General features: G+C 36.4%; 1 protein-coding gene across 3 annotated transcripts in view; it reads right to left on the minus strand.

Moving 5' to 3' along the window:
- SMC4 (structural maintenance of chromosomes 4) overlaps nt 1–15,442 on the minus strand; it is a 40,988-nt gene that overhangs the window by 11,037 nt on the left and 14,509 nt on the right. For all 3 annotated transcript variants that reach the window (XM_040612479.1, XM_040612477.1, XM_040612478.1), the window contains 10 exons: nt 9,812–9,976; nt 8,650–8,777; nt 7,995–8,135; nt 6,922–7,072; nt 5,912–6,076; nt 4,832–5,065; nt 4,048–4,233; nt 2,069–2,230; nt 1,304–1,529; nt 1,126–1,205 (listed from right to left, as the gene is read on the minus strand). In XM_040612479.1, the coding sequence (XP_040468413.1) occupies nt 1,126–1,205; nt 1,304–1,529; nt 2,069–2,230; nt 4,048–4,233; nt 4,832–5,065; nt 5,912–6,076; nt 6,922–7,072; nt 7,995–8,135; nt 8,650–8,777; nt 9,812–9,976 (1,638 nt within the window). The remainder of the gene's footprint in view (nt 1–1,125; nt 1,206–1,303; nt 1,530–2,068; nt 2,231–4,047; nt 4,234–4,831; nt 5,066–5,911; nt 6,077–6,921; nt 7,073–7,994; nt 8,136–8,649; nt 8,778–9,811; nt 9,977–15,442) is intronic.

Consider the following 15,442-nt stretch of genomic DNA (forward strand, 5'->3'; position numbering starts at 1 on the left):
TTATGTATTTATTGGCCCTTTACAAGGCCAGGGCAGTAACGCTTTGTCCATGAGATTAGCTCATTAGTTCTTTAAGAGTACAGCATTATCTGAAAAGGCTTGACAAAAAAAAAAAGCGTGGTATGTCAAACTCTCCAGGGTTTGCAGAATTGTATCTTTTCTTGGCCAGTGCAATCCTGTTTTCCAAGCTGAGTGAAGGTGAAACTACAGACGACAGATGAGAGGCGAATAGATAGATATTTTAACCTCTCGGTGATAAAACCAAAAAGCACAGAAACGTCAGCAAAGGCAGTGACATGGTTATCTCCTCCAGCAGAGAAATCCCATAGAGAGAACCTTACAGCTGAGATTGATTTTGAAGTTCTCCAATTTGAAAGTATTTTCATCTAAAAAACACGAACTACTGCTTCAGTGTCCTTAGCAAAAGTCCAACCCTTGTGTTGGCTTATAGCTCTCATTCCTGAAGAGCAAACGTTCCGTCTTCTGTAGGGAAAGGCCTGATGTCAGGAGCCATGGTTTACTTGACAGTTACACAGGCGAGTTTGTCTTCTTGAAGAGGTACTAGCACTTTGATCACAGTTAAGTTGATCAGCAGGTACTAGGCAGAAAAAACCCAGGCTACAACTGTACTAAATAAAACTATAGGCTAAAACCTAAAAGAATTCAGAACAAAAAGCAAGCTGTACCTTTATTTTCTAAAACATTCTCAAAATACAAACTGGAAGGAAAGCTCTGCCACTCCTTGCCAAATCTTACAAGGACATAAAATGAAGGACTCAACCTGTCTTTTCTTGCTCTTGAGTTTGTGTATGCTGCTCTGCAGCTTAATTGTTCCTTAAGCTCAGTATCTTCAATCAGTTTCCAAGCTAGCAAAGGCAGAACTATGAGAGTAAAAATTAAGTAATAGGCATACGATAGCTGGGCTGTGAACAACTGCACTTAAAAGCAATATAATCTATGCTAACCTGGGGAATTTTTAGCTTTATAAATCATTGTTAATGTATCTTGCATCACAGATTGTTAGCTACTCATACAGATTTCAAAGAAAATAGCACATGTGTATAAACTGCCAGAACAAAAGGAACTCTGATGAAATTCCACTTTTAATTAAGATTATGTACCAACCTCTTCTTCTGAAACATCCATTATGACTGAGGGACCCATTCTGCCCTTAATTACTTTACTCCCACCACCAGTCATTGTTCCTAGAGTAAGAGAGATGAAAAGAAGTTAGCAAGCTTACTGTGCTTAGATGTCATCTATAAAGTGCTTAAAATATAATCTTAAGTTTACACTTAAATACCTGACTGTTCAATGACCTGTCCTTGCATCGTTACCACTCTCCACCTTTTATCTTTTCCGAATGCCACTCTGGTAGCATCTTCCAAGTTATTAGCTACTAGAGTATCACGTAAGGCAAAGTAAAAAGCCAGGCGAATCTTCTTGTCTTCTACTTTCACCAGATCAAACAACCGAGGAATATTTTCAGGAGTTGGGATTTTTTCAGATGCTTTTTCCCATACAGCCATCTACATCAAAGTGATAGATAAATGAAAGAGATTCCTTAGGCCAAATTACGAGTTAATTTCATTATTCTAAGGTATGCTAAGACTTTAAAGCAAATTCAGGCCCGTTGCAATTACCAGTCAAGCTTCCTTCCTTGGGGATCTCTACTAACTTCCAGTTTAATTACAAAATGAGGTAACTCATTGTGCTCTTTTATAGTTTTCATAGTTTACAGTTGCTAGATCACTTGGATTATTAAGTTTGCTAATTTGTTAAAAAAACCCTAAATATAAAAATGGACACGCCAAACATTTGCTGTACACATAGGTTATCTAAAAACCTTGTAATTCTCTGTAAATAAATGTTATCTGCCAGTAGAATGTTTTAAGGTACCAACATATTATATTTTAGTTTTGGCTGAATTAATACATACACAGCGTAATTATTCACATATAATATATATTTATACACAAACATATCAATACATTATACTTATACAGTATGAATACTATGTACAGTAGGACAAATCAACAATTTGTTTTGCCAAAGTGCCAGTACTTACTTTGTCCAGGGCTATAAATGTGGCAATTCCAATTTTTCCCGCCTTTAAGAAATTCACACATTTCTGTGCAGTATCAATTGTATCAACAACGATGTCGTCCAAGGCACCGCAAGATGATGAAATAGCAACATCATACTTCTCATTGATAGCTCCCAAGTCTCCCTAATAATTGAGGGTTGCAGGGGGAGGCAGAAGTACACTGATTAGCTTGGCATCAATGTTTTCTCTTGGTATTAAAAAATAAATGACAAAAACTTTACACAAAGTGAAATGAGATGAAAACAAATTATAAAATGATTTTCTGTGAAAAAACTTGAACCTTAATTAGTATTTGTAAAATAATACCACACCTGCCTTTCCTGCACACTGCTATTTACATATTTCTAATGTACTTACTCCCATAGCAGAAATTCATATACCCAAGCTTCAAAAGTGGTGCTTCTGGTAGAGCAATGAGGTAGCCTTGATTTATTTACTGTAGGCAAATGTTAAATTGTATATGCTAGCATTTTGGAGAGACAGTCTGGCCTAAAAAAATAATTTCATGTGTTCCGTATATGGTTTTACTGTTGGTGAGCTGGGAAGGACCCAGCAAGTCATACACTTCTGTATGCTGTCCTGCAGTGATCTGAAAAACAGGTATGGGGGTTTCATCACCTTTGGAAAATTCTTGTTCATCGGCAGAGAAAAACAGCATGCACAGCCAACTGCGAGTTATTCAAGAACAGATTAACCTCACACTCCTCTCTGCGGCAGGTGATAACAGTATGAGACAAAATTCATGCCAGCTGTGCTAGACAGTGGTCTGCTGCTGTTAGAACTTCATCTTTTTTAAACAAGTCTATACACACATTTTCCAAATGTACATTACATAGACTAATTTTTCTGAAGCAGAGATAATTTTCCTTGGATGAGCAGGTAGGGGAAAAAAAGAGAAAACTGCAGAATACAAAAATCACACTTCTGCATTTAGCGATATGCATTAGCACCAGTTCAGTGCTAGTGAGAAAAAAGGAATTAAGAACTCTACTCCAGCTGCAAGTTTTCAGAACTTTAAATCAACGCTGCTTAGAGAGAACTGATAACACTCAACTTTTTGCTATGACATAGCTTTCCTTTGTTTTCGGAAACAATATTACTCTTTTGACTTGACATGTATGCAAGTAAAACAGCAAAGAGATCATCAAATTTTATAACTTTTGGAGGGGGAAAAAAAGTGTACAATTCCACATGAAGTTACATACAAGTTGGAAGATTTTTTTTTTAAGTTCCATGGCAGTCCTACCAAGTGTGTGGTTACTAACCGACTCTAACTTCTGTGGCAGCAGAAGGTAAAAAGCACTACTCCACACTACCTCTCCAGCACGTATGTTCAAATGAATCAGAATCGCTACAGCTGTCAGCCATACCCAAACACAGGAGCACAGGCAGGACCAGAGCATGGACAGGTTTACAAGATGTTAGTATTCCTGGCTTGAGGATATTACCATAGAGACTGCAGCTAAGTGATTTAGCTTAAATATTAGCCCACCAAAACACAAAGCTTTCTCATGGCCATTGCCTTTACTCTGTGCTGAACACAGGAACCTCAACAATCTTCTCTTTTTAATTTATAGCAAGTCCATAAGATTTGCAGCTCTGCTGTCCAAATTCATAGCACCAGAGCAGAGAATTTTACCTTTCAGTTACTGAAATACCACTCTGTTCCTATAATGCAGGGGTCCTCAAACTACAGCCCGCGGGCCGGATACGGCCCCCCAGGGTCCTCAATCCGGCCCCCCGTATTTACAGAACCCCCCCTGTCCCGTGTTGTTGTCCGTCCTCCCCCCCCCCCCCCCCCCCCCGCCGGGGGTTGGGGGGGGAAGCCAAGCAGCCGCAGATGACTGCCTGCCACTTCATCCACACGCCGGCCCCCTGGTCAAAAAGTTTGAGGACCCCTGGCATAAAGCTTAAGACAATAATAGTCTTCTAAAATTTACCAGTCTTCCATATAGTCCATGAATATTTCCAGATTTCTTCTGTTGAAGCAGAGCCTCAAGCACTTTCCCTCGACTGCGACTTTGTGATAAAGAAATTTTGGCTTCTTCTACTTTTTGACGCAGGTTTCGAACAAGATCCTTAGCACCCAATTCTTCTCTTTTCAGATTCTCAAGCTCTTTCTCTTTCTAATGGTTAAAAGAAAGAGATTGTCATAGCCTCACAAAAACTACTGTATTTAGGGAGTCTTAGATTCACGATTGTGTAGGCAATGATACCAGCCACTGAAAGTGGAAGTAGCAAACATTTATCAGAAGAATGGCTGTTATATGGATACACTTTGGCTACTATTTAGTACACTGACACAAATACAACAGCTTATGAAATCATGAATCAGGCTTAGGACAAGGTAGCGGGACCTTTTTTCTTTGGGGAATAAGAGCAAGCAGTGAAATTCGAAGAAAGCTCAGAAACACAGCCATTTATTTATCTTATCGTGTCTCATTATGACATTTAAACAGATCCTCTTGCAGGGATATGTAGGATTTCATTTTAGTGCTTAACGTTAACATTTGCTGAACCAAAAGTAACTTTGAAATCAAATTCTTACTTCACTGGTTAACTGAGTATTAGAATATATAGAATATAGTTTTTAAATGTTATTTTATTTGAGACAGTTTTTTGTTTATTTTCACCACGATTATTGCTAAAATTAAGAGTGGAACTTTGGTTTGTGTGTTGCAACATTGTGTTGTGACTCAAAGATATATGAAAGTCAAGTCTCACCTTCTTCAGTTCCTGTTCAGCTTGGGGTAATTTTATATCTATTTCTTTGATAGCAGCTTTCCTTTCTTTAAGAGTTTTTGAAGCAGTCATCAGAGCCTCCTTTGCCTGATTTAACTGAGACACAGCAGTATTATGACAGCTGAGATAGATATCAAGCTCTGACTGGGCTACATCCATCTTTGAACGTGCTTCATTCACTGCTTTACTAAACTCCATGAGCTCTTTCTCTTTGCTCTGCAAAAATTGACAATGTTACAACTACAACCAGACAACTGTGGGATTTACTGCATCAGTCACACTGTATGAAAGAGGAAACAGGCATGTTTTCTTACAAGCTCTCCTGTCAGCAGAAAACAGTTATGTTGTCTAGAAGAACAAGTATTTTTTAATCTATTAACATTCTGTACAGAAATTAAATAAGGCATTTTTCATAATTATAAAAAACATCAGAGAATTATCACAGAACATTTCTATACCAGCTTTGTATACTTTTCTCAACTGGAAGTTGGGAGGAGCCCTATGCATGTGCTAACTTAGAGAGCAAATGGAGAAAACAGGTTTTCAAGTACTGAAAATAAGCCCTCAAATTTACAGGGTAAAATTCCAGCCTCCAGGTGTTTAGTGATTGCACAGGTAATATCAACAACAATAACCAAGCATTGTAGCATTGTCTACTAATTCAAAGACAGACTACAGCTGCACAAAAGGCTCAGAACACACCATTTCAAAATCTGCTTACTTATTTATGCAACATATTGGCTTTAACATTTTGATGGGAGAATAAATTAAAGCATGTTCAAATAATGAAAGTGTAGAATTATTTAATTGGCATATATGAATGATACTTGATTTTACACGATCACTATATAAAGCAGACAACTTAATGAGAATTATTTAGCTCTGATTATAAACTCAAAATTAATTTCCCAGTTAAGATCCATTGAACTAACACATGAAACAGTGTATTTGTCATATAAAATAGCATTTTATGACTGTCTTGTGAGCATTTAATTTGTAAGTGTAAATAACTTATGCACATCGGTTAATACAGAAAATGTACTAAGTCAAAACAGTTCAAACCTCTTTTTCTTCCTGAAGCCCTCGTGTTTCGTCCTTAAGGCTATCCATAACCTGCTTGAGTTTTTCTTCTTCTGCCTCTTTTGCCTTTTCAAGAAGCTCTTTCTTAGATGTTGCTTCGCTGATAGCTTTTTCACTGTTGGAATGTAGCTTTTTCAATTCTTCTACCTATACAAGGAAAAGACTTTTAACTTCCTCTTCCATTGAAAAAAAGTTGCTCCGTATCTTTAAACCCTGCCTTTCAAGTGCTATGTGGAAGTCACAGGAGGCATAAGCCCTAAGGAAGCTCAGGTGTTTTTCTAGGGTAAGATACACTGTGGCTCTAGCAGGAGGCCTGGATTTTATTTGCAAAGTGTGTTCAGTTCTAGAGCCCATCCAGTGAGACGCAAGCCAGAGCAGTAAAAAAACATTTTAATGACTCAAGTCATTAAAACACAGTAAGGCTTAATTCTTAAATACCTACTTTCAGAAGGCCAGTCTTAATCCAGAGTGATTTAAGATCTATAACAGCTGGCACCAACCATCTTGGTAAAAAATATCCACTAAATTAACCAAATGAACTACGAAAATGGAAAAAAAAAAAAGTTTTGCAAAGGTAGTAACTGTGAGAACATGCAACATTCCTGTAATCTCAACAAACATGATAAAAAGATGCTTTGCAAACCATGAGACCTCCCAACAGAGAAGCAACAGGAAAGCTTCTAACTTTGCCTTTAGGCAGAAAACAGCCTGGTGTACTGCTGGCCAGTCTTCCATAGTAAGATATGCAACAAGCAATGCTTTAAGCAAGAATAATGCATTACTTCAGTAAGTGATTTGCAAACAAAATCCCTACCCGATTTAAATGACATAAAATATCTGATTAAAAAAAACCCAACAACATACTTTTCCATCTTTGTTGCACAAAGTACAACTGGTGTCCTTTGCTATTTTATCCCAGCTGCACAAAGATGTTCTCAACTAGAGCAACCAACTATACTTCTTTAAGTAAATCAAGTTGTAGTTCACGCTACCTTTTCTTTGTCCTTTTCAAGTTGCTTCACCAGTTTTTTAGCACTGCTTTTGGCATGTTTTAGAGTTTCCCTTGCTTTAACATCCTGCAAATCCAACTGAGTAAATTTTTCTTTATTTTCCTCTATGTACTTTGCAATTTTATTCATTTTCCTGAAGGGAAAAAAAGAAAGTCTCATCTGTTCCATACCCTATAAAAATAAGGCCAACACAGCTTGACTTAGTAAGTAAGCATATAGAATTTAAACCAATACTACTCAGCTTTCTGTCAAAAACAACACCCAAGGCTTACTGTATTCACAGTATTTTCCCTGGGGAAGCCATGTTTCATCAGGAAAAGATCAACTAACAAAGCAATATTAAACGTATGTTCAGAAATTTTATTTTTTTGCTGATAGAATTTATAATTCACATCTCTCACAAATAACTTACTATGATCACAGAGGATGAGAAGTTTAATATTGCAGCTGGATTGGAGATAGGCACCCAGGCAAATCAATTTCAGAGAAACACAATCTAGGCATAAGATTCATAAGGGTACCAGAAAAAAAATCATTAACATCCATGTACCTAAGTATTATGGTTGTATATCTAAAAAGCTGAAACAATCTCCAATTATTTTTTGTACAGTTAATATAAAAAAGTATGTACTTTAAAATTAATTTTAAAAATCGGACATTTTCTTATTGTAGTTGTGAATATTACCCAGATTTCTGCAAGAGAAGCAACTGCAGAACCAAATCAAACCAATGAGAAATTGTTTTACATATATTTTTGTGCAAAAGACCATTTAATCCCTGCCAGGGAATGTTTAGATATACTGTAAATGACTCTGCTCATCAGATAGTTCTAAGTTTTTTGTAGAAGAACTACTGAAAAACCCAGCTGTGCTCCCTGTGTTTGATCATCTTCCCATGCAACTACTGGATATTTCTGCTCTCTCAGGTTTGTTCCCCCACCCTGTAATACAACCACCACTGCCTTTTCTGAAAAACCTGTTAACTCCAATGCCACATATGCAGAACATATAAACCACAGTACTCTTAGCTTTAAAATCCGTACCTAAAGTACTTACTTTTCAAGTTCTTTCAAAGCTTTATTCTTGGTTTTCATTTTGTCTGCAAGTTTACTACTCTTCTCATTAACTTCCTTTGCTTCTTCATTAATTTTTTCTTTCTGCATTTCCATATCATTTATTTGTTTCTTCAGGTCATAGCTAGAAAAACAGAAAAAACCCCCAAACTCCACTTTTTTTCCATAAAGCTAACATAATGAATATATATTTCCAATATTAAATGTAATTTAAAGTGATTGTGTGAAGTATTAAATGCAATACTCATTATCAAGTAATCTTACCAATTTAATATAGAACACAAAGGAAATTTAACAATTTAGATACTTCATATGAAAATAGTTGTTAAATGATCTACATGAGATTAATTTGCCAGACTACTTTGTAAAACACTGCAAGCAGGTTTTTTTATTGTTGGTTTTGGGTTTTGTTGTTTTTTTCATTTGGGTTTTTTTAAAAGGATTTTGTGAAAATGGTCTCAAAAACTTTTAACTTCATAACTTGAAACAAAAGTCACTAGCCACATGCTATTCAACTAATTTTGAAGGAATGATACAGCTGTTAAGAAATGCAAGATACTTCCAATTAGAGATACAGAAGCAGAGTTTAACATCACCACTACATTAAAGCCAAATCAAAACTTCAGAGAATTACTTACATATAGTATTGGCAGATATGACTCTTTTCTTTAATCATTTTGTTCTCCAAGCAAAGAAATTCAATGGCTTTATTCTTATCTGCTTCCAAGGCATCCTTTTCTTTTTCCACCATTTTAACCCTATTTAACTAGACAAAACAAAGAGTCAGAGCTGACTTTACTGCTAGTACTACAGAAGAACCAACCATGAGGAGAAAAACCCCAGACCCACCCTTCGTAGCACAGGTGTCCTCTGGAGAGATGGTGTTCAACAATTAACTCTGCAAGGCAATGTAGCACTGCAAGCTTTCTGAGGTAACAGATCACAATTTCTGCAGCAGAAACTATCCTCTTAGGGCAATCCATTAATACTAAAAAGGGATCCTACAGATACTAGGAACAGCTCAGGCAAATCAAGGAAAAATGTAGGTGAGAAATAGAGCAGTTATACACAGTCATATATGCTGTTACCTATATTTCAACTTTTTGACTAGCCCCTTTTAAGTTAATTCCTGCAACTACGTGTCTTGTTTTCCTTCCCAGCATTTAAAAAAAAAAGATGATGATGGCAACATATTAGGATTTACAAAGGACTCCCAAGTAAAGAGAACTCTGATATTATTTAGTATTTTCAGAACTCAATACAACAATAAAATGTTATGAAAGCAAGTTCTGCAACAGATCTACATAGCTCAAGTCACAACTAATCTTCTGTATTTTTAAGCTTCTTCATACAGCTGTGCATGCCTCACCTCACCATGCTCTGCCTCCTTCTTCCTTTCCTTTTCCTAGCATGTGAGAGGTTTCCCTGCTGCTCTCCCATTTGCTATTTAGCAATAGGAGTCAGGCAGATAAAAAGCCCTATCTGGATATATTCAGATAATCTGTTCCTCTATTCAGTCTGAGAAGCATTTAATGCATGCAGATATGATCAAAGAGCGTTTAGCAGGTAAAATCCTGTGTTCCAACTCAAGCATTCAAACCTTTGGGAATCGAAACCCAACAGCACTTTAAGTGTTTAGAGAAGGGCAAGTGATGTTGACTGCCCACTTTAGAATGGACAGAAACAACAGATGTGATAAAGATAACCCAAGTCTCTGTTAACTTTTTCTAAAAAAATCCAGTAATGAAATACTGTAAGCTTTTTTTTTATTTATAATTCAAGCAAAATTTTGTGACTCACCTTTTCTCCTCTCTGTTCATTTAAAATCTCTACTCTGCGACACAGAATCTCAATAGGCTCTTTTAGTCGTGCGGATCCTATTAAGTCTTCTAAATATTCAAGCATGCCTTCATCATGTTCAGTCTGGCCTTTCGGTTTCATCAATGCGATCTGTTCAACTTCCCCCTTGAAAAAGAAGTTTCATGTTTTCTAAATTTTTTTTTTTTTTCTGGGGGAAAGGGTTAGCATTCTGAAAAAATACAAACATCTTTGCAATGCAGCTATATGACCATCCTCTAGCATCGTAACAACAAAACCAAAAAAAATAGTAATCTAAAGTGTCTATTCAGAGTAGCAATCCATTTGCGAAAACACAGGTCAAAATGAACAAAAATTTCCTCGGAGTGCATAGTGGTGATGTGTGCGAAAACCAGCATCTCTTCTGAAGCCAAACATTCAGGTCTAAACATTGCTTCATTTCTCTACGGTTTCAAAATGTATTTCCCCAACCTAAAAAAAGAAGAGAATAAAGCATGCCCTCTAGGTCACGTAGCACCTAATAGTCTTAAGATAGTTTAATCAGGATTGAAGTCCCTGAAGGGTTCTTTTTAGAAAACAGAAGGTCCATAAAATCATGTCTGATGGACGAACTGGACTTGTAATTCATATAGCTGAGACTTCCTTGTTGGAAACAGAAAAACATTATTTTAGTATTAGGCTTCCTTCTTTTAACTTTCCTTTATGTACAGCATCAACTTTAAATTATTAACCTGAAGAATAACAATAACTTGATTTTTATAAAAATAAGAATTAGAAAAGACTAAACAGAGACAAAGACAAGGACTGTTTATTTTACCAATGCAAACAGCCAACAACAACAAAAAAATCCACTATCTACATTTTATGCTTAGGACAACAGAGTAGCATGAAATGTTTTAAAATACAGATTACGTTTTGTAAATTGCATGGTCATACATCAGAAGGTGAAGGCATCCAATTGAATATACAAATATGAAAATGGTATCCTGGAGCAAGAATTGATGTGACAGATGCTGCACATATCAGCGCAAACTGCGTAAAAACTACTCTTCCTTCAAAAACCTGGTAGTTATGTACATAGCAAGAGACAACTTATTTGTAAGCCAGATAGCCAATAGTGCAGAGTACCCGCACTGGCCTTTGTGACATTTGTGGCATTTTTAAATGCATTAAACAAATTTGATTAGTTTTTGATTTAGTTTTAGAACAAACAAAATTCAAAACAAAACCATAATTTATATCCCAGCAAAAAACCTAAAGTTTATATCCACAAAGTGAGAGTATAGTTAAGAATTTAGTTGTCATTGTTAGCTGCATGTTGAGCTCGAGCTGACAGCTAAGACTCTACAAAAGCACAGGTAAGGAAGAATTTTAATAACATAGAGGAGGAGGGACAATTAACGAGACTGCTGGAGAACCAGCAAGAGCAGTCACAGAAATCAACGAAGGGCAGAATTCCTGGGCAAGCATTGTAAATCAGACCTGTAACCAGCTAAGGAACCCGAGGGTAAGGGACTCCTGAATGTTAGCTAAGGAACTAGGATTTTTTGCCAAAGGGGTTTTGCTACCCGTGCTCAGTACACAATGACACCTAGTGGCCCTATGTTTCTTCCAATTAGTAAATCCCATTTGGTTGAGTAGAAGGGGGGGAAGTGAAGTTTTATAAGTCTTTCTTGCATGCAAGTCCTTTGTTAGCATAAACACAGGAGGCAGAGGATTTTTTTATTTATTTAAATTTCTAGAAGTTAATGCATCTAAGCTTTTATTTTTCTGGTAATTACCATTCCTAAAAAGTATCAGCAGGTTTGACAAGACAAAAAAAAACAATCCAACCTTTATCTTTATTTCTTATACATCTCAAAAAGCCAAAAAATTAGGTTTTCCAACAATTGCAGTTGTATTATATACAATTCTAATTACACATTTGCTCCCTTGCCATGAAAGCATGATTTCTCTGCCAAAAACCACCTGTTAGTGAGACACTGCTTACAGGTAGGAAAATGTGTAGCCTCCTACATTTCTGTGGAATTGTCATCTCTATGCTGTTTCTCCTTGCATTAAAGTATTTCCTCTGTTGACATCCAAGAAAAAGCCATCACAGAAAAGATACTTAATTCCTGTGCTGAGCATCAAGTCTAAGGATTTCCTACACTGCATATATATCCCTCAAGTTAGAAGCTGCTGTAAACCACAGAACTACCCTGGATCTAACACAAGGCACGAGTATTAGGGACAAGCAAGGAACAGAAATCAACCGTATTTATGATCTGGCTAAGTATAATTAACCATGTTCAAGTCACAACCATCTAAGAAAGGTAATGTAGTGAGGATTCTCCATAGCTCACTAATGTAATGGAATATAACTACAAATATGCTTAATGATATAGTCAATAATGAAATTTAATCCCATTGTGTCAAATTCTATAACCTCGTAATTTAAGAAAGCAGAGGTATGGTTGTCTAGGTGGCAAATAACTGAAGTCACCAGTAATTCCTGGTTGTGTGGTAATGTATTTAAGACCATATGGTACAATAACACTTTGAAGAGTTGAATTGAGCACTGTTGAGAACATAAACACACAAATTGAACTTGTCAGGCTAGCTACTGTCAATTTTATATGCAATTCCTGTGCTTCACCATAGGCAAGCACTTTTAAAATTACATATTCTTCATCTTACGTAAAGAGTTGTAGATAGACTATCTACTTCCAATTCTCGGATTCTTATTTTTATCAAGGGTAAAAAGGAAAATTTAGAAACTATAAACAGTAACTGAATAAGAAGTTAATAAGAATTAAGTATTATTTGTTATTTACCAAGTTAATATATTAAGAACACTTAGAAGAATATTATGAAATCTGTTTAGCCCACCCCTGTAGTTAATGTATTAAGACACAAAAAGGTTTCCAGCTATTTTAATTGATAAAGGAGACTGAGGAAGTTGTACCTGCTCTTCTTGCTAGTCATCACAACGATTAACAAGAGAAAAAACACATTTTACAACTCTGCATTCTGTAAAACTTGATAGTTGATTTAACTATTCCCTAACTTCTTAACTGTGCTTATTACTTGACCCATTATTTGAATTATGTAAAAAAAAACCACCCTAAAAATACAACCTTGCTCATTTATCTAGCAACTAATCTTTCGAAATACAAACAGCGTTTCTGAAAGTGAAACTAAGAAGGCAACAGGCAGACATTTGTTGAAAAGGAAACATGTTTGGACATACTTAACGTAACTTTCATACCTAAATTTAAAAGTGTCTCAACAGAGACCACCAAGAAATCTCTTTATTTGCCTCAATTATCTTCTGCTAGTTCACAGGCATGGATTCATGAGGGAGAAATGTGAAAAAACCAACAGTAAAAACAAGTAAATCCTCTGTTCAGTTGAGAAGACAATCAAAATGGATGTCAACACCAAGACAGTGGCAACACTGGCAGACAGCTAGCAGAGGAAACATCCACAAACGTTAAGTAATCACTGTATGAAAAAACATCAAATATCCACTGAGTATTTTGGGAAGGCTCCGCGTTCAGTGCAAGAACTCTAAATGGAATTGCAAACCCAATTTCAGTTTCTGCATCGTGCATGGTCATCTACATCAAGACTGAAGTTTTCACTGGGATGGGGGCACATCACTAGTAACAGAGGTGGTCAACCCAAACAATGTATAACAAACATACATCTAAAGAACAGCTTCTACAAAATGCCTCAGCTTAGTTACAGAAAACAATTATGGGTACACTGTAATAGAGAACACAAGTTTATCTGTGGAAAAATTTCTAAGCAATAAAGTTGATTGACCGCTGGGCAAATAAAGAGAAACCTTGCTTGACAGCAGGATACGAAGTTATAGAAGGGCAAGAGCCATTCTCATTTGAAAGCCATCTCCTCTAGTGAAAAGTAAGAAGAATAACTTCAAGGAACTTGGAAGCTGGAGATTACGCCTTCCTTTGCATAGACGAACTTTTGAAGAGGTGAATTATTTTTCAGTGTCATGAAGTTTAAGATACTTTCTACATTTAAATTTCTATTGTGCATAAAGGAAAAAGCTTTAAAGCAAGTAAATTGTAAAAAACCTTCAAAAACCAGTGTAAGAATTGCTCATAGTAAAATTAACCATTTGAAATCGATGACTGTTGAGACTACGAGAGGGTCAGCATTAGCACAGGGTGAAGCAGCAGCACAAAATACACTGGCCAGGAGTGCCTGGGCTTGTGCCTCCTGCATTCAAGCCCATGCCGATGCCATGGGTGGATGCCCATAAAGATGTCCGGTGAACTGACAGAAGTGGCAACACCATCAGAATATTCTATTACTATTTTAACTTTATGAGGCTGCCAAATCAAGGGTCTATCTATTTTTAAGTCCCATGCATTTCAGTGAAAGTTACGCTTTCATCCTAGGAGTATTTTAGGAACATTGTACATTTAATGTAAGACATTGATGACAGACAGAACTCAAATTTCTGTGTTGCATGCACACTCTTCTGCATTCATATTAGAGATGTCCTAGTTCTAATGTGCATTTTAGTCTAACAGTGCAGCCAGCTGGCTTAAAGAGCCACGTTCCATTGCTGTATGCAATTTCCTAGAGGACATTTGCAAGAGGCAAGAATTTCACCTCCAATATAGCTCTAAAAAGGTGGGACAATAAAGTCTCTAAACTATTTACTTCATTTCTTGGAACTACTACAATTTTCTCTGAAATTATACATTCTTTTCTTAAAACAACTGATCCTCTCAGAACAGAAAGCTTTTAATTTGAGTTTATCCAATGTTTTCTGGTATATAAAGATTTGAATTTTAAACAAGGTTATCAAACCACTTGATAAGGCAAAGTTTTGACCTACTCATTAAACTGCCTTTCTGCAACTCCTACCACTAGTCTTGAAACAGGATACTACTTTTCACTTCTGCAGATAATTCCTGTTTGTTGCTCTTGGCAGACAGTAGCATTATGTTCCAGCAACCCTCCTTTACATTTGCGAGTAAGGTCTGTGGACTGAAGCACTAATTCCAATGCTAAGAAGTCTGAACAGCATAATGCGCTAATCCCAATACTGACATTATCCAGCCTCAAATGGTGATAAACCATATCCGTTGGTAATTTGTGCTGTGCACAATAGTAGTTCAGTCTGCAATTGTGCTAGAACTGGAATTACAGAGTTTCAGAATACAGCCGTCAGACTCCGTTTTAAAATGGTGCTATGAAACAAGACAGGGGTAGTCAAAAGCTTTTGTCATTGAAAGATTACTGACAGCAACCTTAAAACTCTTAATGAAGAAAGAAACAATACTTTTTTTTATTCGGTTGTGAAAACTTGCCTGCCTTATGACTAGTTGTTTCTGGAGAACCTATAGAAAAACATGTTTGCTTACCAATTACTGCCTCCTCTTCTCATCCCTGAAAATTTGGGGAAAAAATTAACTTGAAGACAGTATCTTGCAACACAATGAGTTTTGTCAAGTAAACTGTTGAACACAACATTTGCAGATCAGCTTTGTTAGCACTCCAAAGAGTAATTACAGCAGCAAGTAGATAAACACAGCTTTCCAGGATTTTGAGTTGTCAATTTCTGGTGTCTTAATCTGAAGCTTTAAAATA

This window comes from Falco naumanni, chromosome 13 (assembly GCF_017639655.2).
Source record: "Falco naumanni isolate bFalNau1 chromosome 13, bFalNau1.pat, whole genome shotgun sequence".
Taxonomy (NCBI): Eukaryota; Metazoa; Chordata; class Aves; order Falconiformes; family Falconidae; genus Falco; species Falco naumanni.